General features: G+C 59.6%; 9 protein-coding genes across 9 annotated transcripts; 4 read left to right on the top strand and 5 right to left on the bottom strand.

Moving 5' to 3' along the window:
• Positions 1–374: 374 nt before the first annotated feature.
• ACA1_266230 (DIL domain containing protein) lies at positions 375–5,506 on the bottom strand (the record flags this gene model as incomplete). The annotated part of the gene is made up of 11 exons (XM_004341434.1): positions 375–620; positions 696–886; positions 977–1,284; positions 1,367–1,952; positions 2,048–2,135; positions 2,226–2,364; positions 2,526–2,593; positions 2,680–4,188; positions 4,281–4,505; positions 4,602–4,727; positions 4,928–5,506. 11 exons carry the CDS (start codon positions 5,504–5,506, stop codon positions 375–377), a joined length of 4,065 nt encoding a protein of 1,354 aa, XP_004341482.1.
• Positions 5,507–6,022: 516 nt separating this feature from the next.
• Positions 6,023–7,045, bottom strand: ACA1_266220 (adenylate kinase, putative; the record flags this gene model as incomplete). The annotated part of the gene is made up of 3 exons (XM_004341433.1): positions 6,023–6,238; positions 6,347–6,496; positions 6,590–7,045. 3 exons carry the CDS (start codon positions 7,043–7,045, stop codon positions 6,023–6,025), a joined length of 822 nt encoding a protein of 273 aa, XP_004341481.1.
• A 451-nt stretch (positions 7,046–7,496) lies between these two features.
• ACA1_266210 (uncharacterized protein) lies at positions 7,497–8,924 on the top strand (the record flags this gene model as incomplete). The annotated part of the gene is made up of 5 exons (XM_004341432.1): positions 7,497–7,706; positions 7,822–7,943; positions 8,030–8,367; positions 8,440–8,647; positions 8,723–8,924. The coding sequence occupies 5 exons, from the start codon at positions 7,497–7,499 to the stop codon at positions 8,922–8,924; spliced, it is 1,080 nt and encodes a 359-aa protein (XP_004341480.1).
• Positions 8,925–9,025: 101 nt separating this feature from the next.
• Positions 9,026–11,156, bottom strand: ACA1_266200 (PX domain containing protein; the record flags this gene model as incomplete). Its single annotated transcript, XM_004341431.1, has 7 exons — positions 9,026–9,165; positions 9,251–9,371; positions 9,494–9,574; positions 9,673–9,809; positions 9,884–10,054; positions 10,241–10,808; positions 10,935–11,156. The coding sequence occupies 7 exons, from the start codon at positions 11,154–11,156 to the stop codon at positions 9,026–9,028; spliced, it is 1,440 nt and encodes a 479-aa protein (XP_004341479.1).
• A 452-nt stretch (positions 11,157–11,608) lies between these two features.
• Positions 11,609–13,994, top strand: ACA1_266190 (gluconolactonase, putative; the record flags this gene model as incomplete). The annotated part of the gene is made up of 10 exons (XM_004341430.1): positions 11,609–11,648; positions 11,763–11,928; positions 12,022–12,127; positions 12,243–12,352; positions 12,415–12,473; positions 12,537–12,767; positions 12,841–12,947; positions 13,040–13,106; positions 13,202–13,349; positions 13,478–13,994. The coding sequence occupies 10 exons, from the start codon at positions 11,609–11,611 to the stop codon at positions 13,992–13,994; spliced, it is 1,551 nt and encodes a 516-aa protein (XP_004341478.1).
• A 186-nt stretch (positions 13,995–14,180) lies between these two features.
• ACA1_266180 (ankyrin, putative) lies at positions 14,181–16,427 on the bottom strand (the record flags this gene model as incomplete). Its single annotated transcript, XM_004341429.1, has 9 exons — positions 14,181–14,365; positions 14,443–14,545; positions 14,606–14,708; positions 14,805–14,964; positions 15,067–15,231; positions 15,321–15,497; positions 15,579–15,776; positions 15,867–16,047; positions 16,179–16,427. 9 exons carry the CDS (start codon positions 16,425–16,427, stop codon positions 14,181–14,183), a joined length of 1,521 nt encoding a protein of 506 aa, XP_004341477.1.
• Positions 16,428–16,828: 401 nt separating this feature from the next.
• On the top strand, positions 16,829–19,694 carry ACA1_266170 (Fbox domain containing protein; the record flags this gene model as incomplete). Its single annotated transcript, XM_004341428.1, has 11 exons — positions 16,829–17,268; positions 17,370–17,483; positions 17,640–17,808; positions 17,932–18,006; positions 18,118–18,212; positions 18,293–18,426; positions 18,569–18,773; positions 18,858–18,926; positions 18,998–19,113; positions 19,176–19,282; positions 19,386–19,694. 11 exons carry the CDS (start codon positions 16,829–16,831, stop codon positions 19,692–19,694), a joined length of 1,833 nt encoding a protein of 610 aa, XP_004341476.1.
• Positions 19,695–19,866: 172 nt separating this feature from the next.
• Positions 19,867–20,922, bottom strand: ACA1_266160 (uncharacterized protein; the record flags this gene model as incomplete). The annotated part of the gene is made up of 5 exons (XM_004341427.1): positions 19,867–19,953; positions 20,040–20,159; positions 20,245–20,414; positions 20,485–20,625; positions 20,727–20,922. 5 exons carry the CDS (start codon positions 20,920–20,922, stop codon positions 19,867–19,869), a joined length of 714 nt encoding a protein of 237 aa, XP_004341475.1.
• A 530-nt stretch (positions 20,923–21,452) lies between these two features.
• ACA1_266150 (PBS lyase HEATlike repeat domain containing protein) lies at positions 21,453–25,813 on the top strand (the record flags this gene model as incomplete). The annotated part of the gene is made up of 17 exons (XM_004341426.1): positions 21,453–21,735; positions 21,821–21,928; positions 22,019–22,088; positions 22,181–22,415; positions 22,494–22,633; positions 22,702–22,861; positions 22,954–23,026; positions 23,088–23,308; positions 23,396–23,584; positions 23,656–23,747; positions 23,849–24,059; positions 24,123–24,272; positions 24,377–24,506; positions 24,590–24,798; positions 24,901–25,088; positions 25,236–25,422; positions 25,514–25,813. 17 exons carry the CDS (start codon positions 21,453–21,455, stop codon positions 25,811–25,813), a joined length of 2,946 nt encoding a protein of 981 aa, XP_004341474.1.
• Positions 25,814–25,884: the final 71 nt, after the last annotated feature.

The following is a 25,884-nucleotide window of genomic DNA, read 5'->3' as shown; positions in this document are numbered from 1 at the left end:
CTTCAGCTGAGGCGTTGGCAGCCGAGCACGCCACGCGCGCCAGGCGGCCAACATGTCGTGCACAACTCTGTTGGGAGTTTAGCTTGAATCTTTTTGCACTTTTTAATTTGTAACTTCATCTGTTGTAATTTCTGGAGCACCGGCCAATCCGAAAAACAACAAAAAATGCACTTTTTTGGTGTTTCTATTTGAGTACCAGTGGGCTAAATTCTATCCAAGGCACACAGGATGCATTAGGATGTTGTGAGAAACCCAGTGGGCCAGACTGCCAGTTCGACGCGGCCCCGCATGGTCTGAACGTACGCGTGCGGTGCGGTCGTGTGTTGATGAGAATCAGAATTGGGCGGCCAGGTTGGCCAAGTGGCGCTTCATCTTTAGTTGGGCAAGCTCTGGAAGCTGAGGAGGGACGTGGGCAGCTGCAGGGGTTGTGACGACAGGCCGTGGCTGGCCTGTGACGCTGACGAGACCAGCGCTGCCACGGAGGTGGTGGGTGGTGCAGGAAGGTCGCCGGTGCTGGCTGCAGCCGCGGGGTGGGGCGAGGCCAGGGCCAGGCGCGACAAGAGGACCATCCACCGGGGCGTCGCGCTGAGCCGCTGGCCTGATGCCACATTGTGGGACGGCTGTGTGGGACATGGTTCATGGTGAGTCGCAAGCAACGCACATCGGCGCACCACGCCCATGTGGGCATAGGGTACCTCGTCGACGTGTATCTTTTCGAGGAGGTGAATGATCTGGTGCCCGTTGAGGTGGCTGAACAGTGCGCGCAGGTTGTCGCCCTCCTCGAGTATGCGCTCCTTGTCCATCACCAGCAGGCTGGTGGCTTCCGCCGTGTGCCGTTCCAGGAACGTGCACGACAGCTGCAGCACTTCCGACAGCGTGATTGCGTCTTTTGGAGAGAGAGTGTCAGCTACCGCACACGCCACACGCACCACCGCACACATCACCGCACACACATCACCGCACACGCGGCACGTACCTCCGTCTTGCTCGTCGTTGGAGTTGCCAGCAACGACGTCGTGCAGGCACCAGTCGACCAGCTGCGAGAGGAAGTACTTGATCTTGACCGCGTGGGCGGGGCTGCGCACGAGGTCGTTGCCCGTGAGGAGGCGGTTGAAGAGCGACACGTCGAGGTGGTGGAACAGCTGCTTGCACAGCTGGATCACGACGGCCTCGTAGACGCCCTCGGCGATCAGGAGCTCGAACAGCGACTCGATGATGCCCTTGAACTCCTTGACGCACTTGGACGTCTCGTAGTCATCGTCCGGTGCCGGGAGCGGAGCCTCACTGTGTGCGCACACCATCATCAACAACGGTATGATTCGGGAACAACGCGACACACAACACGACACACGCGACGGAAGTGTACGGTAGTAGTTTGGCTTTCATGAAGCCGAGGCCGCGCAACGTCTCCCTGGTCGAGCGGGCGAACATGCGGATGCCGGCCTCGGCCGCCGCTTCGTGGTGCACCACCGCCTGCCTCGAGGGCTGGACTCCTTCGCCGCCGCCCGTGCCAGTCGATTTGGGGGACAGGGCCACGGCGGCCGGCAGCTGCGGCTGCGCCGCGGATGAATGGGCCGACGACGACGACGGCGGCGGCAGCTGTTGCTTGGGCTGCATGAGCGCGGCGATGACCGGCTCGATTGAGGCGCACGCCAGCGCAACGATGGCCCGGTAGATCCGCAGGACGAGATTGTGCAGCTTCTGCAGCCACAGGAACGACATGTAGTTGGGATTCAGCGCCTCTTCGGCATCGTGCGCCTGGGCCTGGGTCTGCCTCGGCTGGCGTTCGGCGAGAGTTGCGTCGGGCTGGCTCGAGGACTCCTCCGCCAGTTCGAAGTCGCGTTGGTCCTGGGGATGGTGCTGGTGCTGAACCCTAAACTTGACCTTGGCCACCCCGACACCGCTCTCGGCCGGGTCGGGCACCGAGTAGTAGACCGCCGGATGGAAGAAGCCTGTTGGGGGAGGGGACGCACGTTCCATTTGTGAGCGCACGCGCACAACCGCACACGCACGACCACGTCCGGAATGGGCGGGGATCGTGGCGTACCGGCACTCTCGGGGTTGCTCTTGAGGCCGTGCAGCAGGTGACAGGTGAAGGAGAGCCAGTGAATCTGCTCCTCGAGGCCGCTCGCCCTCTGCATAGAAATGGAACGAATGGCCACGTCAGCTCTCACTATCTACGGAGAGACAGGTGCCAGACACGAGGTAGGGTGCTGTCTGGAGACCTTGTGGGAACGGGCGAGGGCGCGCATGAGGCCATGGACGAGGGATGTTAGCGTGTCCGCGCCAGCTTCGCCAGCGTTATGCCGCGGCTGGAACACCTGCAGCTGGCCCAGGATCTCCTTCACCGCCGTCCTCGCCGTCCTGTCGTATCCGCAACCCATCAGCACAACGCAGTGGCGTGTGCGCACACAATGGAGTGTGTGCCGTGTGCCGTGTGCCGTGTGCCGTGTGTCGTGTGCCGTGTGCCGTGTGTCGTGTGCCGTGTGTCGTGTTGTGTCGCGCCGTGCGTGATAGTGTCGTACGCTGCTTGTCGCTTGGTCGGGTCATAGCTCCAGACGTGCCGCTCGATCAGTGCTCGCATGTCGACCTCCTGCAGTGTATGCAACGTTCACCTTTGAGCGATCTCTACCTATGCACACCGGGTACCGAGTAGAGCTGACACAACATGGCACGCACCCACTGCAGGTTTACGAGCTTGTCCAGAGCCGGCGTATTGTCGTAACTCACTTGGCCGGCGAAGGCGTCGCTGTTCGAGGGCGCTCGAGAGGTCATGCCGGTCATGCTGGTCGACCGCCGGGCCTTGCCGCGCTTGCGGCTGGTCAGGATGCGCTGCTTGATGGCCGAGCCGCGTGGGCCAGCTCGTCGCACGCGCGGTCGGCCTCGTCGCGTCGCAGCCTGACCTGCTCGTAGCGCTGGGCCACCTCGCGCATTCCGTCGAGCTCGGCCATCACCTGACGCTGCAGCACCTCGATGTCGGCCTCGCACTCGCTGATCGCCGCGCGTGGCCGGCGCTCTTTGGCCTCCCCGTGCCCCACTGGCGAGCCGAGCTCGGCGATCCGCTGCCTGCAGGCGAGGAGTTGATGCTCCCAGGCGGCCACCTGGGCCTCGGAGGCGCGCGACGCGTTGGCCATCTCGGCGAGGGCCTGGTCGAACTCGACCACCTCCTGCCGCCGCTGGCGCAGCTGCTTCTTGGCCTCGCCCAGTTCGTGCAGCAGCCGACGATCGGCCGCCAATTTGGCCTGGGACGAGCTCGACTCGGGCTGTGCTTGCTCCGACGCTGCAGCCACAGCGGCCGCAGCCGCAGCCGCCGCCGCAGCCTTTTGGCTCCGCTTGGCCTCCTTGGCGGCCCGCTCGGCCTCCCGCTCGAGTTGCACGCGCTCGTGGTCGGCCTCCAGCTCCTCGCAGCGCTGGTAGAGCGCGTTGCGGTTGCGGGTCATCATGTCCAGCTCGGCCTGCTTCTCCACCATCGACTCCTCGAGCTCGGCGATGTGCTGCTTGCACTCGGCGTTCCGCTTGCGCTTGGCCGCCAGGCGCCGGGTGAGCTCGTCGACCGCCCTGACGGTGCGCCTCGACCACCTCACGCAGTCGCTCCGACTCGAGCTGTGCCTCGGCGTCAGCGTCGTGGGCGGACCGCAGGGCGAGGTTCTCGAGCTCGGCCAGTCGGGCCTGCTTCTCCATCAGCTCTTCGTGCATGGCGCTCGCCTGGCCCAGCACCTGGTCCAGCGTGCTCTGTACCTCGTTGCGCTCGAGCTCGTTGGCTTCGAGCGCCGCGCGCAGATCCTCGCACTGCTGGGCGGCATCGCGCGCGGCCGCCGCCTCGTCGTCGCGCTCGCGCATCAGCGCGTCAATCTCCGCCGTGCGCCGGCTCAATTCGCTGCGCAGCTCGGCCAGCTGGTCCTCGCGTTCGATGATGAGCGCACGCAGGTCGTCAACCATGCGCGCCGTCTCCTCGCGCAGGGGCTCGTCGGGTCCTTCCTCGCCGCCGCTGTTGCCCTGTGCGGGGGGGTCTCGCGGAGCTCTAGCTCGCGGAGCAGACGGGCGGCGTCGAGCTTGGTCTCCTCCAGCTGCCGCACGAGCTCGTCGATCTCGAGGTGCATCTGCTCCCTCGTCTCCTGCATTTGCTGGAGCACGCCCTCGTAGTGGGCTATCTTCTCGTTGTACGAGGCCTCGAGCGAGCCCCTCCGGCTGCTGCTGCTGCGGCGCGGCGTAAGCTGGTGGTCGTGCTGCTGATGGTGCGAGTCGCGGTGCTCGTCACGGTCCTGGCTCTGCTGCAGCACTTGCTTTTTCTTGTAGCCGTCGAGGTAGAGCTGGATGTAGCGCTCGGCTTCCTCCTTCTCGTGCCGCTTGCGCTCGGCCTCGTCGACTCCGTGGTCGTGGTTGTGGTCGTGGTCGTGGTCGTGGTTGTGGTCGTGGTCGCCGTCGTTGCCCTCTTCGCCATCGGCCTCGCCCTGGGACTCCTTGGGCTTGCCCTCTTCGCCCGGCATCGAGCGCACGCGCACGAGCTACAACGGCACACACGACACGCACGACACGACACGACACGTTTCAGCCACGGCCTCGGCTTCAGGTGGTACGCGCGCAAAGACACACGCACGAACCTGCTGGGAAAGCCTGCGGGCGGCCTTGCCCAAGGACAGCTCTCCCTCGATTGAGCCGATGGACTGCGTCCGCGAAGTGATGGGCATCTCTCGCGGGTTCACCTGATAGGCATCGTGGCTGCTCCCCTGTCGAAGAATGAGAAGAATGGCTCAGCCCAAACAAAGGAAAGATCACATGGTAGTAATCAAATTACCAGAGGTGACGAGACGGCCGGTACGCTTGGTGTGGGCAACGCCTTAAAGTTAAGCACCCTCACTTGAATCTGGGACAACCAGTCCAGTTAGTAACGAGTGGCAACTGAGAAAGTTGAGCCAGGGCAGCTAACCAGGAGCCAGGCGATGTCGTGCGAGGGCTTATTGCGGAGGCCCAGCGGACGCAGGACGAGGTGCTCCTCCGAGTAGGTCGGGTAGAGGGTCAGACGATCCAGATCCAGGGTGGCCTCGTACATCTTCTTCAGCTTCTTCGCGCGCGAGCCAACCACCTGGTTGACGTAGAAGGTGACGGTCTTGTGGTCGCACACGTCGGCTTTGGAATCGAACTTGCGGATGTGGCACGGCACGACGGTCATGCGCCCGCCCTCCCAGGAGCAGGTGCCATCGGGCGCCACCTTGGCGGTCAGCGTGGTGCCCTCCCGCTGCCTGCGCTTGTCCTCCCCGTGCTCGAGCTTGCCGTTCTTGCGCCAGGTCACGCACAGCGTGGTCTGGGGTCCCTCGCCGCTGCTGTCGTCGCTGCCGCTGCTGGTCGGCGACGAGGGCTGCGACACGGGCAGGCCCGAGATGGCTTTCACGCCCAGCTCCAGCTCGACTCTTCTGCTGATGGGCTTGTTGCTTTCCGCGCCCGTGGCATGACCACCATCCTCCTTAAGGAAGCGTCGACTGATGCTGCCCTTCCACCTGAGGGACATGTCGTCCTCTCTCTTTCTCTCTGTTGTGGACCGCTCGTGTGCTACTTGGCCTTGCGTTTGAATGTGTGTTGCTGTGTGCAGCACTGGTGGTGGTGGAAGCGCGACCTCGGGCGCGTGGCTCTGTGGCTGGCATTGTAGTGCAGTTAGTCCCGCTGAGAAGCACCCACAGTCCTGGTCAAATATAAGGGGCCACCACACAACAGGCAGAGAACAAAGGAATCCACCACTACCCGTGTATCGCACCACGCCCACGCAGCCGCCCGTTCGAATCCCACCGCAACCAAACAAAAAAAGAGTCACAGCAGTGGGGGGGGACAAGGTACATAGCGGGGCGACTGCGCAGCGACCTTACCGCATTATCCACTAGTTCATGTGATCAATCGATTGAAGTGCATGCTCCCGAGTAGATTTGCGCGCTGAATTCGAGCAAGAGACTCTTCATCAAGCTTGTTGCACACATGCTAGGGTAGTTGTGTGGCTGTGATTTTGGCCGTAAGCATTTATTTGTTTATTTATTCAGGGTTGGTCGGCGGTGTTGTTGTGCGTTGCAGGCTGCAAGTGGTACGAGGCGTCGAGCCACTTGGTGATCTGGGGCAGCAGCGCGCTGATGGGCTGCGACGCGTCGAACTCGCGCACGGTGTTCGGAGGGTAGAGCAGGCGCACGACGTAGCCCTCTGACCGGTACCGGCGCGTGCGGCGAGCCACATCAGCCGGGTCGTCGTGCTTCCTCTTCTGTACCACGAGGACCCAACCAACACAACCATCAGTCAGTCTCACACTATCACCATTATCATCAGCAGCAGCAGAAGACTACAACACCAGCCATGATGGCAAGCCAACCTGGAGTCGCCGCAGGACCTCTTGATCTCGTGGTCGAAGGGAAGGGGAGGAGAGCTCATCAATCGAATACACCCTGTCCTGCGTGCGATCAATCCTGCGGCTGCTCAGCCGCTTGTTTATCGTCTCCGGTCCCACCTCCAGCACCACCACCTGCCCTCAACCACCACACGACACGCACTGGTCAGCATAGAAGAAGAAAGAAGAAGAAGCAGCAAAGTGGTAGCTGATGGCTGGTGGTCGCACCCTGTCGGGCAGGAGGTCGGCGTTGCGAAATGCCTCGTAGTGCTCGGGCTCGCGGATGCCGCGCTCCATGATCCAGCCGTGCGGGTTGGCCAGCTCGGCGCGCCGCACGTGCTCGGCGATGAGCGGCACCACGAGCTCGATGGGCGGGCGCTGGGTCTTGTCCTTCTTCTGGTAGAAGAAGTCGCGCAGCTTTTGGCCCAGCCCCGAGCTGTCCTCGGTGCCATTGAGTCGCAGGGCGTGGTCGATGACGATCTCGCCCGTCTTGATGGGCGTCAGGCCGTAGTGCTGGCTCAGCAGCTGCAGGACCGTGGTCTTGCCACTCCCCGGCGGCCCCATCACCGTCACCTTCATCATTCCCGGCGATGATGTGGCTCCTTCTTCTTGTTGTTGTTGTGTAGTGGTGGTGGTGGCACCTTGACCTCCCTCCGTAGTTGTGGTGGCGGCCTCCATGTTCATGCTCTGGTGTGAGTTCTGGCTGGCTATGAGCGGAGGAGTTGGCCCTGTTATTGGTTTTGTTCTTGGTTTGTAGTGTGCTCACCGGGCACTGGTTCACCAGGCGGACTTGATGAGGGACCTAAAGTGGATGTCGTCTGCAATCCCCACCCGAACGCCAGCACCTTCACGGAGAATTCGGCAAGACGTACAGAATGACAACAAAATATGTCAAATATGTTGGTCTGCAAATATGTTTAATTATGCTATTTTCCTGTTATTGCCGAGTTTATTTAAAACTGCGCTGATTTCAGAAATCGCCACAACGCCAAGATCGCTTCAAGATGTGGGCCTCGGATGTAGACTTCGAAGCTTCGTGTACGCGAAAGCAGATTCTAATCTTTCGTAATTAATTGATTTCATTCTCGACCCAGTGCTGCAGCAGGGGGACGCGGCCACCGATCTGGTCGAGCACATGACGTGGCGCACCCGGCGCTTCCCAGGCCTGCACCTGCCCAACCGCGCGGCGCTGGCGCGGGAGTGGGCCGTCGCGCGCGGCACCTCGACCCGCTTACTGGTCACGACCCTGCGTGACCCTGACTTCTTCGCCAACACGCCCGCGCAGACCGCGGCGGCCAGCGGCGCTTGGGTGCCCTGGCTCAGCTTCGTGCACTCCCAACCCGAGGTATCGCACACGCACGACCGCATACACGACCGCACACATGACCGCCCACACACGACCGCACACACCGCACACGCATACACGTTGCGTGGCACTCACAACGAATCGATCGCGCCAGGCTGCGCTGGGGGTGATGGGCGATGGTATGCGGGCGCAAGTGGTCGGCGCGCTCGACGTGGTGCCGGGGGTTCGCCTCAGTACCAACTTCGGAGTGATCCCGGCCTCAGCTAACGATCCCAGGTATACGCGTGTGCGTGTGCGTGTGGTGTGCGTGTGCGTGTGCGTGCGTGTGGTCGTGTGTGCGACTGACTAGACTATGGTGGCAGAGGGTCGCTGCTGAACAAGGGTATAGGGTTGATCCCCAAGACCGAGTCGGAGCTGGAGTGCTACGCGATCGACGGGCTCCAGCTCTCGCTGACCCATGCCACTGCCTCGTTGGAGGGCGTCGACTACGTGGTCAACGCCACGGTGTCGGTCAACCCGATGGCCCTCGCGCGCCGGTTCGCCGCCGCCTCGAAGCTGGAGACGCCCAAGCGCGCCTTTCTCGAGCGGTGGCAGCTCGAGGCCCGAATCACACGAATTAAGCCCCTCAACCAACCCGCCCTGGGGCTCCCTTCACTGGCCGTCCAGTACAGCCACCCGCTGGGTCCCGCCCCCGGCGATGGTACACGCACGCACACGGCACACACGCAACCGCACACGCACACCGCACACACTCATAGTTGTGGTATGGCAGGCAGGCGCGTGCCGAGGCTGGTCCTGACGGCCAAGGCCCAGGCGCTGAACACGCTGCGGCTGTCGGTGACCTACGACCCCGTCGACATTCTCGCGGCCCTCGACGAGGGCGCGTCACAGGGCAAGCCGGCGGTCACTGGTGTGTGCGCCTCGGGCGTCCTCTCTGTCTCTCCCTCCGCCAGAGCAATGCAGTGTCTGGGCACTCTCCGGTACGTTGCGTGGCGTGGCGTGAGTGCCCGCCTTGCGCGTGTTGCATTCTTTTCATTCCTTGATGTCGTCTGCAGGTACTACGGGGACGGCTATCGGGCGACGGCCACGGCAGGGTGGGCGGTGGACCCCCGCCAGCCCAGTGCGGCGTGGACCGGCACCCTGTCGTGGGTGCAGCGTGCCCGTAATACCAGCGTCGGCGCGTTTGTCTCCGGTGGCCGATTCAACGACCAACTCGTCACCCCGCGCTTCGGCATCACCCTCACCCACCACATCTGATTTATTATTATTTTATTTCTTATTTTGCTCAAAATAAGAAATAAAATACTCATTTTAAAACAAAAAAAACAATACAAATACAATACAGCGGCGTTGGCGTGTCAGAGCTTGACCTTGAAGGGCATCTTGTTCCCGGGCACGTGGTCCTTGGTGTCGCCCAGCTGGAAGGGTCCCACGAAGCGGATGAAGAGCTGCTCGTACTTTTCGTTGTTCACCAGCTCCATCTGCCGCTCCTCCACGCCTGTGCAGCCCCAAAAAAGCACAACAAAATGTCAGCCGCGTGTGCGCGTGCGGTGGTGCGCGCGGGACAAGAAGAGGGGATTCACCTTTGAGGTATTGTCGCAGACCCACCTTTCGCTGCTCCACCACCTCGTCTTCGAGGGAGCCGATGAGCTTCTTGCCGGGCAGAGGGTACGGCAGCTTGACGTTGGTCTTCCACTTGACCGACTGATGACACGCACGGCACACGCCATGACACACGGCACGACACACACAGCACGACACGATGCACAAATTAATCATTAATCATATATGGACGCAGGCGGTGCGCAGGGAGCGAAGTGACTCACCTTGTGAAAGTCGCTGAACTGGGAGTAGCGACGCTGGATCGTCCACACGCAGTCGCCCCACGTCACTCGTATTCGGTACAACTGCCAATGCACACCAAATCAGGGTTTTGTCGTTTGTGTGTGTGTGTGTGTGTGATGTCGCGTGTCGTGTGTGCAGTGTGGTGCGTGTGTTGTGGTACCGTGTAGGTTTGGCTGTTGTGTTTCTCAATTATGGTTTCGTCGAGGAGCTGAAGGGTCAGCACGGGCGCGTCCTTCTTCTGGTGCACGTAGACCGACTCACGTTGGCCCATTTCCAACTTGCCCGCATTCAGCTTTTCTGTGTTCACAAACGCGACGAGTCACACACCGCACACACCGCACGCTCAGTGACACACGAGAGGGCGCACGCACGGATGTAGTCGCGCTGCTTCTCCTTGGTGTATTGCTCCTCCTCCTTCTCGAATTCCTTCTCGCGCTGTTTGAGGCGCTCTTCCTGGAGCACCCTCTCCTTTTCCTTCTCCACCTCGCGCAACAGCTTCTTGAGCTCGCGCTCCTCCTTGGTCATCTCGCTCTCTCCTGGCCCTACGGTTGTCATCCAGTGAACCACATCAGCGACCTTGTCGTGACACACACAGGTACACAACACGCACTGTCGCCACGCACGTACAACACGCACCACCGCACACGCACACGCACACACACCTACAACAGGCCCACCGCACACGCACTACCGCACCACCGCACACGCAACACGACACGAGCAAGTACGGGTGGAAGGCTGAGGCGCGGATATATAGCGCTGGTCGGGCGACGTCGATGAGGAGCCGCCGAACAGGGAAAAGCCGCCGGCGGCCGCGCTGTTGTATGTAGAGACCGGAGCCGAGGCCGACCCGCCGTAGCCGCCGCTGCCGCCATTGCTGCTACCTACGATCATAGGCCTGGAGCGGGCCGGGACCGAGGGCGGAGGAGTCGCGGCGGACGACGGAGACGCGGACCACCCGGCCGACCGCGCATTGACCGCCGTCGGCGGCGATGACCGGGCCAACGACTGCGACGGCGGTGAATAGGCGGCCAGGGTGGTGGCCGTGTGCGAGGGCGATTGGGTTCGAGCGTAGCCCGGGCGGGCCAGCGGCGCTGGATGACTGGGGCTGTTGGGCGACGACGTCGACGTCGGGGAGGACCGGCCCAAGTGGCGAGGCGGCGCACCGCTGCCCGCGGCGGTGGTCGTCTGTGGCTGGCGCGCTGGGACCGGTGGCTGCGTGCGCTGCTGCTGCTGGGCAAAGTTGGCGGTGGGTCCTGTCGCCGCACGCGCACGTGCCTCTGGCTTCGAGAAGTCCTGCCGCACACACCGCACACACCACCGCACACAGTGTCGGTTGGTTGGGTGCTGCTGCAGGGAGAGGAGAGGAGAGGAGAGGAGAGGAGAGGAGAGGAGAGGAGAGGAGAGGAGAGGTGGGGGTACCTTGCGTGGGCCGAACTGCGCGGGAGGACTGGCTCCGGGTTGGGCTGGTGGCCGCACGGGGGCTGGTCGGAGGTTTACGGGTGGTGCGGCGGGGGTGCTCGATGCCAGGAGGCCGTGGGGCGAGGGGAGCAAGGCGCCGCACTCATTGCAGAACTTGTGGGTGGGCTTGCGCTGGCTGTGCGCGCATCCCCCAAAATTATGTGTTGTCGTGGCAGGCACCATTTCTTTTCTCTTCCAGTTCTAATCAACAGAAAAACTTTAAAAAAAAATCACAGCTGGATTGTCGAGACAAGAAGAAGCAAAGATGAACTGAGCTCGTTGTGCGTATGAGCGAACGAGTACCACCGAGAGCATGCGAGAGGGCGGCCAACCAGACCGCAGCTCCGCTGGCACTTTCCGGCAAACTGGGCGGGCTTTCCGCGGCATTGTTAGCATTCCGATCGCTGTTTTCCTTTCCGGTATGTCTACAAAAACTTTTGGGTGACGTAGGCTGTGGGGAGAACCAGGGCTTTAATCGATTCCCACCTCCTCCCGGTTGTATGGCCAGCCTTTGAGCAGAGAACTTCACCTTCTATTTATTGCCCTTCACGTGGCGCAAAATGAGTCTTTTAGTCGCCATCATCTGCCTTGTGCTGGGCACCTTTGTGCTGCCAGGCGTCCAGGCCGCCAAAAAGATGCCCACCGCCGAAACCCTCTTCTCTGCAGCCTACCTAGGTACGTCCTCACGTGAATACTAAACAGCCATGTATAAATTCTGCTATTACTAATTTATTTATGAATTTCTGTAATTACATATTTTTATTACTTATTTGCTGATCTGCATGACAGACAGTCCGGTGTTCAATCTCGACGACGGCAGCCTCTGGGTGAGCGATATACAGAACGACCGGGTGCTGCGGCTGCTCGACGTCTCGCCCAAGACGGATGCCGCCAAGCGGCTGGCCGGCACCAAGGGCAGCAACAAGGATAAGAAGGAGCTGGCCGACCTCGTCATGTCCCCTCCGGCTCCCATCAGGCGAGACAAACCCTCAGTTCTTCCACATCGGCAATTTCTTACCACGTCATCGTGCGTCTTCTGGTGGTGCAGGACTCCATCCGGCCGTGCGCGAGGGATTGCCTTCGACCAGCGCGGCCGGCTGGTGATGTGCGAGTCCGGCGGACGCCGAGTAACGCGCCTGGAGGTCGATGGCAGGGTAAGTCTTGACTCGCCCGCCGGTCTGGGCTGGGCAAGAAGAGAAGATGTCGCATCATCACCAAGTCTGCTGCATGTCGTGAGGCTAACGATACATCTGCTTCTCACACGGCCAGTTGACGGTCCTGGCGGAGAAGATCGACAACAAGCGCCTGAACAGCCCGGACGACCTCGTGATCGACAGCAAGGGCCGCATCTACTTCACCGATCCGCGCTTTGGCGCCAGGTACCCGCACCACCCTCTGGCAAATAGATTTCATCCACGAACACGTTTTCACCATTCCACAGGGACGACATGGACATGGTGACCGAGGGCGTGTACCGCATTGACGTCGACGAGTATCAGGGTACGCCGCGGCCTTGGCTGGCTTGCTCTAAATGATATTTACGTGAAACAACAACAATCACAGGTAAGCACAGGGTGACGCGGATCATGGACAATAAGTACGTGAAGCGACCGGCGGGGGTGGTCCTGTCGCCCGACGAAACGAAGATCTATCTGGTGGAGGCCCACCCGTCGTCCCCTCGCCTCGTCGTCTTCGAGCTCAAGCGCGACGGTACCGTCGTCGACGCGCCGCCCTACATCGTGCACGACTTTGACAAGGGCAAGGGCGGCGACGGCCTCTGCATCGATTCTCACGGTAAAAGTCCGCCCCGAGCTCTGACGTCTGCAGTCGCTCACGCTGGAGCGGGGGAGGTGGTGTGTGCATGCAGGTAACCTGTACGTGGCCGGCGGCTCGAACTCGCAGTCGCAGAACCCGGCCGGCGTCTACGCCTTCTCGCCCGAGGGCACCCACTTGGGCTTCATGCCTATCCCTGAGGTCCTACAATGCCCGCACACGCACGACCACTGGTCAGTGCGACATACCCATACCTTGAACCGGCCGTTGGTGTGTGTGTCTGTGCCCTGCAGGATGAGGTGGTCAGCTGTCGATTCGGCGGGTGGGACATGCGAACCCTCTACGTGACTGCTGGTGGCGGTACAGCCTGACTCTGACATTGCTTGCCGTGTGCGTGTGCGATGCTGCGTGTGCGGTAAGGACTTACCAGGGCGGGGTCCCGACTGAGTGCGCAGGCATCTACCAGGCCAGGATGCCGATTCCAGGGTTCAACGCCAACTTCTACCCGCGGGAGGACGAGGAGAGGGAAGTACACGTGTGGGAGGACGAACCGCCGCCTCCTTCGCCCACACCCGCCGCCACGCCTTGCCCCATCGACGAACGGTACGCCGCCCGCACCGTGCTTAGATCTACCAGCCCAGAAGAAGAAGAAGGGGTCTTAGCAGCTCAGAAGGCCACAGGGGAATGAGGTGTGAGGTACTGATGGGTGCTGGGGTGTCGGGTGGCGGCAGGGTGTCGGAGAACGGAATGCTGAGAGAGAGGATAGCGGAACTGGAGCAGGAGCTCGCGGCTCAGGAGCAGAAGCTGAAGGAGCTGGCCGAGGGCTCGTCAGCGCAGGGGCTGCCGCGGCGAAGACGGCGACGAAGGCTCGTGCGGAGGCGGCCGGATGACTATGACGACTACGACGAGTACGACGACGACTACCCGGACTACGACGACTACGACGATCGGCGTAGCGGCGGCGGCGGACGACGGAGGTACGCCGACGAGGAGTGGGAGGAGTGGGAGGAGGTGTACGACGAGCGGGAGGTACCACAGCCAAGCCGAGGACTGAACCCCAACGGCGGAGGAGGCGGAAGTGTCGGCAACGGACTGAGGCGGCCGCCACAGCCGGTCAAGCGCCGGGCGGCGATCCGACAGGTCAAGGGCGAAGACCCAGAGCAGGGCGGCCAGATGAGCCGAGGAGGCGCGACTGACCGGAGGAGCGACGTGAGGCACATCTTCGAACGGGGATACGACGAACTCTGACGCGACGCCAACGCAAAAAGGTGAAACAAAGAGGCATGCAGGGTACCTGCTTGGCTCAGCGTCGGGCTCTTCGCTGTCAGGGCTATCGCGCGCTCGCGAATAAAAAGAAACTTGAGTTACGTAACACAATGGGCGAGAAGAGAGATGACTGGGAGGGGGTTTCTCTATTGACCCTACGGGTGGTGCCTATTTGGCACCGTATCGCTTGAGCAGCTTCGTCACCTCGGCAGAGCCCACTTCGATGTCGCGCGCAAGCTCGAGGGTCGTTTTGCCTGAGGCGTCCTTCGCGTTGACATCAGCGCCCAGCTGGCAGAGGGCTTCGACCACCTCCGGCAGTTCGGCCTGCAGAGCCAGATGAAGTGGCGTCGTTCCTGAGTGGCAGACACACACACACACAATTTTGCATGAGCGACCAAAGTGCGAAACCAATGGCGAGCGTTCAGCATACCGTTGGCTTCCGCTTGGTTGGGATCAGCTCCACTCTCCAAGAGGAGAAGCGCAATCTGGACATTCTCGTGGTCAATGGCCGCATGCAGAGCCGTAATGCCGTCCTGTAGTAGCAAGCAGGTGAGTGCATGTAACACAATAGTGCACAGAAGAGGGATGCTCACCTCGGGCGTGGACGCACTCACGTCCGCTCCGTTTTCGATCAACAGCTGCGCCAGGGTTGCATCGTCCTTTTCGCTTTGGGCAGCCAGGTGCAGAGGCGTGAGCCTGTGGAAGATCAATCGGGGGTTGTGAGTGGAACGCCACAGCATCACCAAACCCCAGCAGGCCCAAGCCAGACTTGCCCTAGGAGTGGAGTCACACGCACCGTTATTTTCTTTGATGTTGACGTCAGCTCCTTTCTTGAGAAGGAGGGTGGCGCAGGCAGCGTGACCGCCGGCCACGGCGAGATGCAAAGCCGACAGTCCTTCATCATTCCGGTTATTCAGCTGAGCGCCGCTCTTCATGAGGAAGGACAGACAGCCTGTTTTGTTTTGCACGTGCCCGTGCGCGTGCGTGTGCGGTGGTGCGTGTGTGCGATGAGTGTTAGGCAGAGCAAGTCCGGGTGCATAGGAGGAAGGCGTACCAAGGTGGCCCTCCTGGGCTGAAATCATGAGCGCGTTCCAGCCCTCGTGCGTCTTTTCCTCCATGAGCGCGCCGGCATCCACGAGCTTGCCCATGCCATCGAGATTACCCGAAAAGGCCGTAAAGTGGAGCGGCGAGATGCCCGCGACCAGAGTGTCGTTGATGTCTGACATCAATGAGAGCCGCACGGAAAAAGTTTAGATTCACCATGACACAGAACGTGTGCTACTCGACAGATCTTAAGAGAAAGTGTACCTGCGCCGGCCTTGATGAGCATGGAGATGCAGCCCTTGTCGTCGCTGCTCTGTGCAGCTCGGTGAAGGGGAGTGAGGCCTTCGCTGTCTCTCGAGCCGACAGAAGCCCCCTTTTCCAGCAGGAGCATCGCCATCTTGGCTTCATCGCTCGTCACCGCCAAATGCAGCGGCGATTCTCCTGCAGAGGAGAGAGAGAGAGAGATTGGAAGGTCAGACCTTCCAACAGTGACTCTGCCAAAAGCCAAATGAGCGCATGTACCCTTGAAGTTCTTCGAGTTCACATCCGCACCCTTCTCGAGCAAATAGGTCACAAAGTCTCCTGAGCCCAACCTGGCTGCCGTGTGTATGGGGTGGTCGCCGTCCTTGTCCTCCGATGTGATCCGAGCCCCGTGCTCGACCAGCAGCTTAGCACATTCCACGCTGTTGGCCAGCGCCGCCTGGTGCAGCGGCGTAAGACCTGGATGGGATTGATGATGATCAATCAGCACATGGCCAAGCTGTAAGCCAAGCCGACACGCGGCAGAACCCGAGGCGAGGGTAAGGGTACCTTCTTCATCATGCGCTTCGACATCGGCGTCGTACGAGAGGAGGAGGGAGACGCCACGCGGGAAATCGTGTGAGCAGCAATAGTGCAGCGGCGTGCAGAAGAGAGCGTTTTTGTAGTTGGGGTCTTCGCCTCGTCGAAGCAGCGTTTCCATCAGTTTCTTTCCTCTGTACAACGCTGCAACCTGCGCTTGCAACGCACATGCAACACACACACACCCCACACACACACACACACACACACACACAACGTGCACGTTTGATGTTGGTTGGTGGTTGGTTGGTTCGCTGGATGCTGAGCCCGAGGACGGCGTACCATGAGGATACTGTCCTTCCGCTGCGCAAAGTCGGCGTTCTGGGACATAATCTTTTCCAGCAGCTTGATGTTCTGATCTCGCACGGCCATCTCGATGGAGTCTCCTGCGAATGCCTTCTGGCCCTTGTTGAAATCATTGTCGTTCTGCTTCCACCACGGGTCCTTGCTCTTGGGCTTGCTCTTCCGCTTTTGCTTCCGCTCTTGCTCTGTCTGCTCCTGGTAGGTGGCAAACGAGCGACGATGGATCATCGACGACGCTCTCGCAGCGATGCCTCTTTGCTGTGCCGCGGTGGAGGGCCAAGCTCGAATCGTGGAAGAGTGATGCAAGTTGGAAAAATGGAGCGCACGGATCGAAGCTGCCAAGCTACCATTAGGCGAAGCGGAGGTGTAGGTGCGGTTGAGGAAAAGGGAAAGGGAAGATGAAGGAGAGCATGCCCGATTAACCGGGAATCTCGACCCGGCAGATGTGGCCGTGCGCAATCTCATCTTTCACGCTTCACAGAAGGAAACCAAAAGAAATCATTTTTCCTCCATTTAGCAAATACCCTGAAATGTGACGTGGATTTCGTACTCCGTACCAATCAGTAAAAATCAAATTGGTGGTAACACAGATCCAAGAGACAAAGAGATAGAGAAGAGGTCAGAAAAGAATGGAGTCGCCTGAGTCGTACTTCAAGTCGCGCATCGTGTGCGACGAAATCGTCACGTCGGATGTGGACAACGAGCCTGCCTCGCCCGATTCCACTTCGCCCAGCCCCTCATCTCCTCATGCCGAATTGGCGACCTGCGATGTCGACGTCATCTCAACAATCCGTGACCAAGAGACGCCAGCTCCGTCTTCCGCTACGCAGGAGGAGAATGGAGGAGCTTCGTCGGCGCCCGTGGCCGAACTGCCCTACAACTACACTCGTCTCTGGGGCCTGGGCACCTTGAACGTGTTCGCCGATTGGATGATTATGAAGATCCTCAGGTTGCTCGCCGCTGAGGACCTCGTCCAGCTGTCACTCGTGTCGCGCGCCTTTTACATCTATTCCGACGAGAACGATCTCTGGAAGGATCTCTGCATCCGCAAGCATGCCGGCGACTTCCGGTACCGTTCCTCTTTTCTTGCCATTTTATATTATATTATATTATTATTATTATTATTATGCATAATTTATGATTATTTATTCATCTTTTTATCTTCGACAGGTACAAGGGTACGTGGCGGCGTACGACGCTGCTGCCGAAGGAAAAGGACATCCCGACGCCCTACCAGAAAATTCCCGTCCCGGGCTTCCACTCGGACTACCTCTACTCCAAGTGGTCCGTCTCCTCTCTTTTGCGTGCTTTGATCTCACATGTCCTTGCGCCTGACATGTAATTAATAATTGTCTTATGTGCGGAATGCGTGTGCGGCGTGTGTGTGGTGTGTGTGTGTGTGCGGTACGCGTGTGCGTGTGCGTACGTCGTTTTTTGTAGGTACCGCGGGAATGTGTCGATGGCCCACTTCTCGGAACTGCCCAAGGATCTGCCTCCTCATCTCCAAGTGCCCCGCCGCTCCGGCCTCACGGTGAATGAATTCATCGAGGAGTACGTCAAGCCCAACAAGCCCGTCATTCTCACCGACGTCGTCACCCAGTGGCCCGCCGTACGGTCACACCCTGCCACCACTAGCTGTTGTTGTTGTTGTTGTTGTACAACTAGCCCGTTGCGGGCTTACAACCCACACTCTTGACCATTCCTAACACTGAGCTCTGCTTTACTCCAACAGTGGAAAGAGAAGTCATGGACCAGGGAAGCGCTGATCAAGAGGTTCCCAGATACGCCGTTCCGTGTCGATCAGACAGTACGCCGCACCCCCTGAATGTAGCCGTGACCGCGAGTCAATAGCTGTAGCATGTATGTGTGTACACACGACTGACGGACGAACTCTTTTTCCCCCACAACAACTTTTCAGGATGACGCTGGCCAGAAGCTGAATATGACGCTCAGCGATTACTTCCAATACTGCAGCCAGACTCAAGATGAGGATCCCATCTACGTGTTCTGCCCGTAAGTCATATTTCTTCGTCGTGTTGATTTATTTTATTTGTGTGAAATGTAAAATATTAATTCTCCTTCTTTTTCTGTAGCCTTTACGGCGATCGTGCGCCCAAGCTGCTGGAGGACTATGAAGTGCCGCCGTACTTCCCCGAGGACTTCTTCTCACTCATGGGCTCTGAGCGTCCCTTCTACCGGTGGGTCGTCATCGGCGGACCTCGCTCGGGTAAGCCACACCCTATGTTTACATTATGCTCTCCGACTTGTAAATATTTTTCTTCATATTTCTTTATATTTATAAATATAATTATATTTAGATTTATTTCTTTACATTTACATTTACATTTACATTTACAATATGCGTGCAGGTTCTCCGTTCCACCTGGATCCGTTCAAGACGTCGGCGTGGAACGCGCTCCTTGTTGGACGCAAGAGATGGGTGATCTATCCGCCCAACCAGGTCCCGCCATCCGGAGTGGATGTGGACGAAGACGAGGATACGGGCGAGATCGACTACACCGGCGAGGACCCGATCGTGTGGTTCCTGGAACACTACCCGCTCATCAAGAACAGGTAACCCACTCCATCCCAGAGTCAGCCAGCCTCTCAGCTCTATGTGTGGTGGTTAACGTTGTGCGGTGCGCACCATGTACATAGGGATGTGAGCCAGCACCCGATCGAGTGCATCCTCGAAGAGGGCGAGATCATCTACGTGCCCACCAATTGGTATGATTTCATGAAGTCTACGAGTCCTGTCGCATGTTGCACGAGTGTTCATCGCGCTTGGTGGGTGGCAGGTGGCACATGGTGTTCAACTTGACGGAGACCGTCGCCGTGACGCAGAACTTCTGCGACTCTCACAATTTTGAAGACGTCTACAAGGACCTCGCCAAAGACAAGGAGTTCAAGAAAGGTACCCAGCGCTTTGTTATTATTATTATGATATAAATTGACCTGATTTCTTTGCAACGCCAGGTGTGTACCTCTTTTCGGAGAAGATGCTGATGATGCGGCCCGACCTGATGGCCAAGGTCACCCTCCCCAAGTCCTATTGGAAAAAGAAGGAGAAGTACCGCATTAGGGTACTACCTCCCGTCCACTTCCTCTCTTCTTCACCGCCCCGATTCGCTTTTGTGAGCGTGTGTGTGTTTGTGTGAGCTCACCACCTGCGCACTGCCTCATCAGGAGTTGGAGAAGAGGGAAGAGCTGCGGCGCCAGGAAGAGGAGAAGCAGGCCACGGTCGAGGAGACCGAGTGGAACGAGTCGGCCTTCTGGCGGGTGCCGCCGTCGCTCGACGACCTCGACGAGGAGGAACGCGAGGCGCTCAAGAACACCAAGGTCCACGTGCCGCCGCTGAGCTTGCCCAGCTCCTCTTCCGAGAGCGAAAGCGAAAGCGACAGCGATAGCGACGACACGACCAGCGGCGACAGCGGGAGCGGGAGCGAGAGCCAATCCGAATCCGAGAGCGAGAGCAACACGGAGAGCCACGACTGAAGCAATACAATGAAAAACTGGTAAGAGCTCAACAAGCGGCAAGAGGACAAAACAAGTGGTGGTTAACATCACAGTTTATGAATGTAACATGTTCTGGGGTTGATTGGTTGCGGTGGTGTGGTGGACCCCCCACGCCACCACTTCAGTTTACACGGCGGTGGCAGCTGTTGCTTCAGTCGTCCCATTCGTCTTCGTCGACGCCCTGCAGCGAGTCGCTGGGCGGCTTCCACGCTTCCGGTTCGCTCTTCATGCCCATGATCTGCGCAAGCCCACGAGCAAGGCAAGAGGAATGTGAGAAATTGAGAAATGTGAGAGATGGACCACGTTGCTCGAGTTGGGTCGCACCTTGGCGCCCCAGCCGCCCTGTACGTTCTCGCCGGCGTAGTCCGGCGCGCTCTCCTCCTTCTTGGCGATGGTCTCGATGAACACCGAGTTGCCCTTCGTCCGCAGACTCACTTGGGTTCCCTGCATTCCTCGCATTGGTCAGGCCTGGAAGGGGCGGGGAGAGGAGGGGAGGTTGGGCGGGCGGGACGGCCGCAAGTGAGAGCACCTCCTTGATGTCCAGCGGCTTGACCAGGGTGGGCTCGCCCCAGAACTCAAAGCGGCCCGCCACCTGCGGGTGCAGCGCACTGGCCTGCTGGTCGCAGTAACCTCTGGGCAGCGCAGCCGCGGTGCCGCTCACGATCTTGGCCAACTGGTCGTTGGTGAGCTTGTACTCGTCTTTGTGTAGTGGCGACGAGGAGAAGGTTAGAACGGGAAAAGAGTGGTTGAGGTTAGGGTGTGGCGGTACCTTGCGCTTCGGTCTTCTTCCAGTTGGCGACGAGGTAGCCGGTGCGCTGGAGCACCTCCTTGCCGTGCGGCCTCGTGTCGACCTCCTGCCCACTGGCCTCGAACACGCGCTTACGCGCCTCCTGCACGTCCACGACCACCACTGTGCACCACCCATTAAATCCATCGTTTTATTGTTTTATTATTTTTATTATTTAGTTATGTAAATAGAAAAAGAGTTAATTTGTGGGCTGGGGGAGGTACCGAGGTAGCGGTGGTGGCGAGGGTCGTCCGAGACGATGGAGTGGGAGCGCAGGGGCGCAGCGACGCGGCCTTCCAGCCACGCCCCCTCGTTGCCGGCTCGGGCGGGGCTCGCCTTGCGCGACTCTTCGGTCTGCCACGACCCGGCCCACTTCGTCTGCCCCGTACCAACACTCAGATCCGTGGCGTGGTGAATCATCTTTCTTCTTTTTGTGCTCCTTCGAAGAGTGTTGCTCTTCTGGTGGCGCAAGTGCCCGTCAATTAATCGTGTGGAGAGAAAAAGAATTACCTTTATTTCTTTTGTTCTTTCTTGAATAGAAAAGAAAAAATAGATAAATAAACGCGGCTGATCGGGGGCAGAGCCTCAGACGAAGGTCGCAATGGCAAAAGCGGCGATTGTAGACCAAGTGAACCACACGCATCTCGTCCTCGAATTTGATTTTGAACGTCCAAGCGCAAAGGTTCCCAGCACCGCCGCATTTCGATTTAATCTTTGGCCGTTAGCCCCTCAAATGTCTTGGCTCTGATTCTTGTGCAGGGACGGTGCGAGCTCACGCTCACGCTGGCCGTCCCCGCCACACCCACATACGCTCTACTCGCACTCAACTGCCGGCAATGCCGTACGTGCTTCTTCCCTCTTTCCCTTCATCTTCATCCACAACCCTGTGTGTTGCTTAGCTCTTCCAACACAATGCAGTGGTGAGTCGGGTGACCTGCAACGGAGAGAGCATGACCTTCGTGCTGCGCAACTACCTCGAGCGCATCGTGCACTCGGGAGCCCATGCCGACGCGAAGACCTTCGAGGTGTTCCACCGCGCGGCGCTCTCCGCCTCAGAGGACGGCGAGCTGATCATCGAGCTGCCGCCGCACCTCCTCGCGCCCACCTCTGTCAACGCCACCGGCGAACAAACATGCCAGGTCACGATCGAGATCCACTACACCCTGCCCGAGCCGAAAGCCGGCCTCCACTTCGTGCTGGCACACGCCACGGCCTACCCCAACCGATCACCACGTACGGCTTTGTTTGCTTCTACACAGTTACGCATGTGTGTGCATCTGACTGTGTGTTGTGTGTGGTGTGTGGTGTGTGTGTGCAGACATGTACTCGCAAAGCCATGTAGAGGGCGCACGAACATGGTTTCCGTGCTTCGAGGCCGAGCGTTCGCCCTTCACCATGCAGTTCACTGTCAAGCCCGAGTTCGTCGGTACGTGTTACTCTCTTCTTGGAGTGTCCCACAGACACAACGGGTGGCTTGATCGTTGCGCTTACGCCACCCTTACCTTCATGGCGGCAGTCGTGGCATCTGGCCAGCTTGAGAAGCAGACCCTCGAGGAGGCCACTCTCCGACGTACCTTCCACTACAGGTACCTAACTCACACCCGCCTTCGGCCTGTTCAAGTTGTGGCCGTGATTGGCGTATGGTTGCTCACGTGTGAGCCTCGGGCGTCATTGGCAGGATCGACGAGGCCACCTTCCCGGCGCGGATAGGCGTGTGCGCCGGCCGGTTCGAGATCGTGGTCGATCCGAACCTGCCGTACATCACCAGCTTCTGTCCGCCGGGCAAGAGCAAGATGCTGGCCCACACCACGGCGTTCCTCTCGCAGGCCATCCAATCCTACGAGGAATTCTTCGGCGTCAAGTTTCCCTACGAGTCCTACAAGCAAGTCTTCGTGGAGGACGCCTATACCAAGGTAATGCATTAGCACCCAAGCACGCAGCGCAGCAGACCACTTCGAAGCTCACCCCCGAGCGGTCCTCTCCGCCTGCAGGAGGATGCCTATGCGGGACTGTCCATTTTTTGTACACATTTGCTGCACGACGAGACGATCATCGACCAAACGCTCACCAGCCGCCTGATACTGGCCGATGCTGCTGCCAGACAGTGGCTCGGAAACTACATCCCCATCAGGTGGCGCATACCTCGAGCGATCATTGCTTGAACACAGCCCCGTCTAATGTATGTACGCGTGCATGTAGGAATACGCAGGATTGGTGGCTGATGGAAGGTCTCGCCGGTTACGTGGCGCTCTTGTGGTACCGAAAATCGTTGGGCAACAACGAGTATCGGCTGCTGCTGTATCGGCAGGGACTCTTCGTGTGCGACCGAGGCCCAGATGTCGTGTTGGCCAAGTGCGGGGTACGAACCAACGCTCCCCCCTTTAATTCCCTATTTTCGCCATAATCATTTTTATGATGGGCTCATCAATGTTGTTGTTGGTCTGTTGCCAGGTTGTTGGAGCTGAAGAGAATGTAGCGCTGTGGAAGGCACGATTAGTCGTCTACCTGCTCGAAAAGCTGCTTGGTACGCTATACGCGTTGCGGTATAGCCAGCGAGTACTCGTCTTACTCTTCGTTGTGCCCAGGTCTCGACGCCATGAGGAAGGTGGTGCAGCAGCTCATCGCACCACCGGAGGCCCAGGCCGGCACCCTTCCGCCCACGCTCTCGCTTCATCGATTCCTAAAGCTCATCGCCAAGCTCACCGGCCACGACCTCAAGAAGGACGGATTCGACAAGCGCTGGATTCACGGCTCGGGCTGCGTGGAGGTCGAGTGCGGCTTCTGGTTCAACCGCAAGCGCCACCTGGTGCGCTCTTTTCTCCGCTCTGCCTCATTACTGTCGCACATAACATCGGCCGGCTGATGGCCACACCACATCCGCGCACGCACACAGATCGAGTTCGCGGTGCGACAAGGCGGTAAGGCGGAGAGCAACAAGCTGGCCGTGCGAGTGCACGAAGTGGACGGCGCGCACGACCATTTGCTCGATCTGGAGGAGGACCTCTATGGCACCGACCTGCCCTGCTACTCCCGCCTGCGCAAGAACCGCAGGAAGAAGGGCCAGCCCGGCGAAGGACCCGAAGTAAAGCCCCCTTCTAACCGCACCACCGCACCGCTCTCTTCTAACGCCACCACGCCCAATGTATTGTGCAGGAAAAGGAGGACGAGAAGCCGGATGTGCCGCAGCCACGGTCGGACACTCCCATTCTCTGGATTCGCATTGACCCCGAGTTCGAGATGCTGCGGTAAGCCCAGCCCAGCCCCCCAACCCAACCGAGACCATTATAACACTACAACAACATTGGTTGCTCATTCACACATTTTTTGCTTATCTTTGGCCTTGCAGAAAGGTGCAGTTCCGCCAGCCGGAGAAGATGTGGATCAATCAGATCGAGTTGGACCGAGACGTGGTGGCGCAGTACGAGGGCGTGCAGGGCGTGGGCCAATGCAACTCCGCAGCTGCGGTCGCGGCTCTCGCCTCCCTCATGGAGAATCCGCGAATGTTCTATCGCATCCGCGCCTTGGCTGCTGAGGCCCTCGGTTCTATACGAGGCGAGGTACATACCAGCTACGACTCCTCTTCCCTCTCCAGACCACGCTCACCACGGCTCGACTCCCAGGCAAGCGCGGCAGCTCTTGAGGCGCTGCTGCGGTACTTCCGTTCGGCCTATTTCTACGATGGAGACGAGAACTCTCAGATGCGACCCAACGACTTCACCGACTTTGCGGCCTACCACGTACAGAAGGCCATCCCCGTCGCCCTCTCTCAAGTGCGTGCCCTCCATACTCGTTCGTCGCACGTGTTGAAGCGCTCTCGACGTACTCGTCGCCATCCAGCTCAGTCGAGCTATGTGTTGTACATTCGTTGTTGTAGGTGAGGGACACCGAAGGATTCACGCCGGACGAGGTGCTCGAGTTCCTGCTGCATCTGCTCAAGCAGAACGACAACACGGGCAACCCCTACTCGGACTACTCGTATCTGGCCACCGTCATAGAAGCCCTGGGTGAGCTGACCACCTTTCACCCCACCCCCCCATGGCACTCGCTTGGAACTGCTCCCGCACTGACTCGCCTGTCGTACATGCAGGCAACACGCAGCCCAAGTCGAACAAGGGCTGGGACAGCATTCTGAAGCAGGTCCAACGCTTCATGCACCTGGAGCGGCTGTTGCCGTCCTACCACAACCGTGTGACGGTGGCCTGCCTCAAGGTCATGAAGAAGATGCAGGCCAGCGGCAGAGCTCGGCTTGACCTCGACCTTTTCACCTCCTACACCAGCTACGGCTACTATCGCAAGGTATGTGTCACTCTGCGTTGTGTTCATGCGTCGGTGGTGCGTGTGTGTGCGTGTGCGTGTGCGTGGCTGACACTGGGCCAAATCCCAACTCCTGGCCACCAGGTGCGCATAGTGGCACTGAAGGCGCTGGGCGAGCTGGGCCTTCCGCAGGGCGATGTGGTGCGGCTGGTGATGAGCATCATCGAATCCGACCCCGATCCCTTCGTGCGCTACAAGGCCGCACATCTCCTCACCTCCCCCACTCGCCGACTGCACGACCAAGCCTGCAACCGCATCTGGAGCTATCTCAAGTACCCCCCCACACGCACGCACGCACACACAACACACACAACACACACAACACACACACACACACAACGCGCAGACACACGTACACACACGACCGCACACGACCGCACACGCACACAAGGATCGTTTGCTAAGCGGTCTTTTCGCAGTGGACCTGTGTCGGCGTGGGATTTGCGGGTACGGCTGGCGCTGATGGAGGCCTATCGGGTCAACCTAGGCGAGGGCCTCCTCTCGCTCTCCACGTCGTCCGGCTCGCTGCTGGCCCAGGTCGAGGCCAACGCGCCGCCCATCGACCTCTCTGCCATCCGCGAACCCGATCGCCGCCGACGCTCCGAGGTTCCCTTCCTCTTCGCTCTCCTTCTTCGCTCTTCTTCGCTCTTCTTCGCTCTTTTGCGTTGGTGCTCACGCACCACTGTCGGCCGTGCAGGGCAAGCGGCGAAAGGCGAGCGAGGTCGACCTGGAGCAGGGCACGTTCGTGGCGAGCATGGACAGCAGCACTCCGGGCAAGATTAGGCTTGTGCGCGCCAAGCAGCCCGGCGACAAGCTCGGGCTCAGTAGCAGCACTGGCGGCACGACCGCGCCGGGTGTAGCCGGGCTCAGCAGCAGCAGTGGCATCAACAGCGCGCGCTTGGACGCCACCCCGCTCGGCAAGAAGCCAGAAGACGGCGACAGCGCGCCCGTCGTCAAGCGCCTCAAGCTCAAGCTCGGCGGCGAGTCCATCTCGTGACCAGCGAGGCCTGCAACGTTGCACCCGTCGACACAAACTTATCGTTCGAACTTATTGCGCCTATCGCCGAA

This window comes from Acanthamoeba castellanii, assembly GCF_000313135.1.
Source record: "Acanthamoeba castellanii str. Neff unplaced genomic scaffold scf7180000084770, whole genome shotgun sequence".
NCBI classification, from domain to species: Eukaryota; Discosea; order Longamoebia; family Acanthamoebidae; genus Acanthamoeba; species Acanthamoeba castellanii.
The sequence above is the reverse complement of the archived record's forward strand: the minus strand, read 5'-3'. Positions and strand labels throughout refer to the sequence as shown.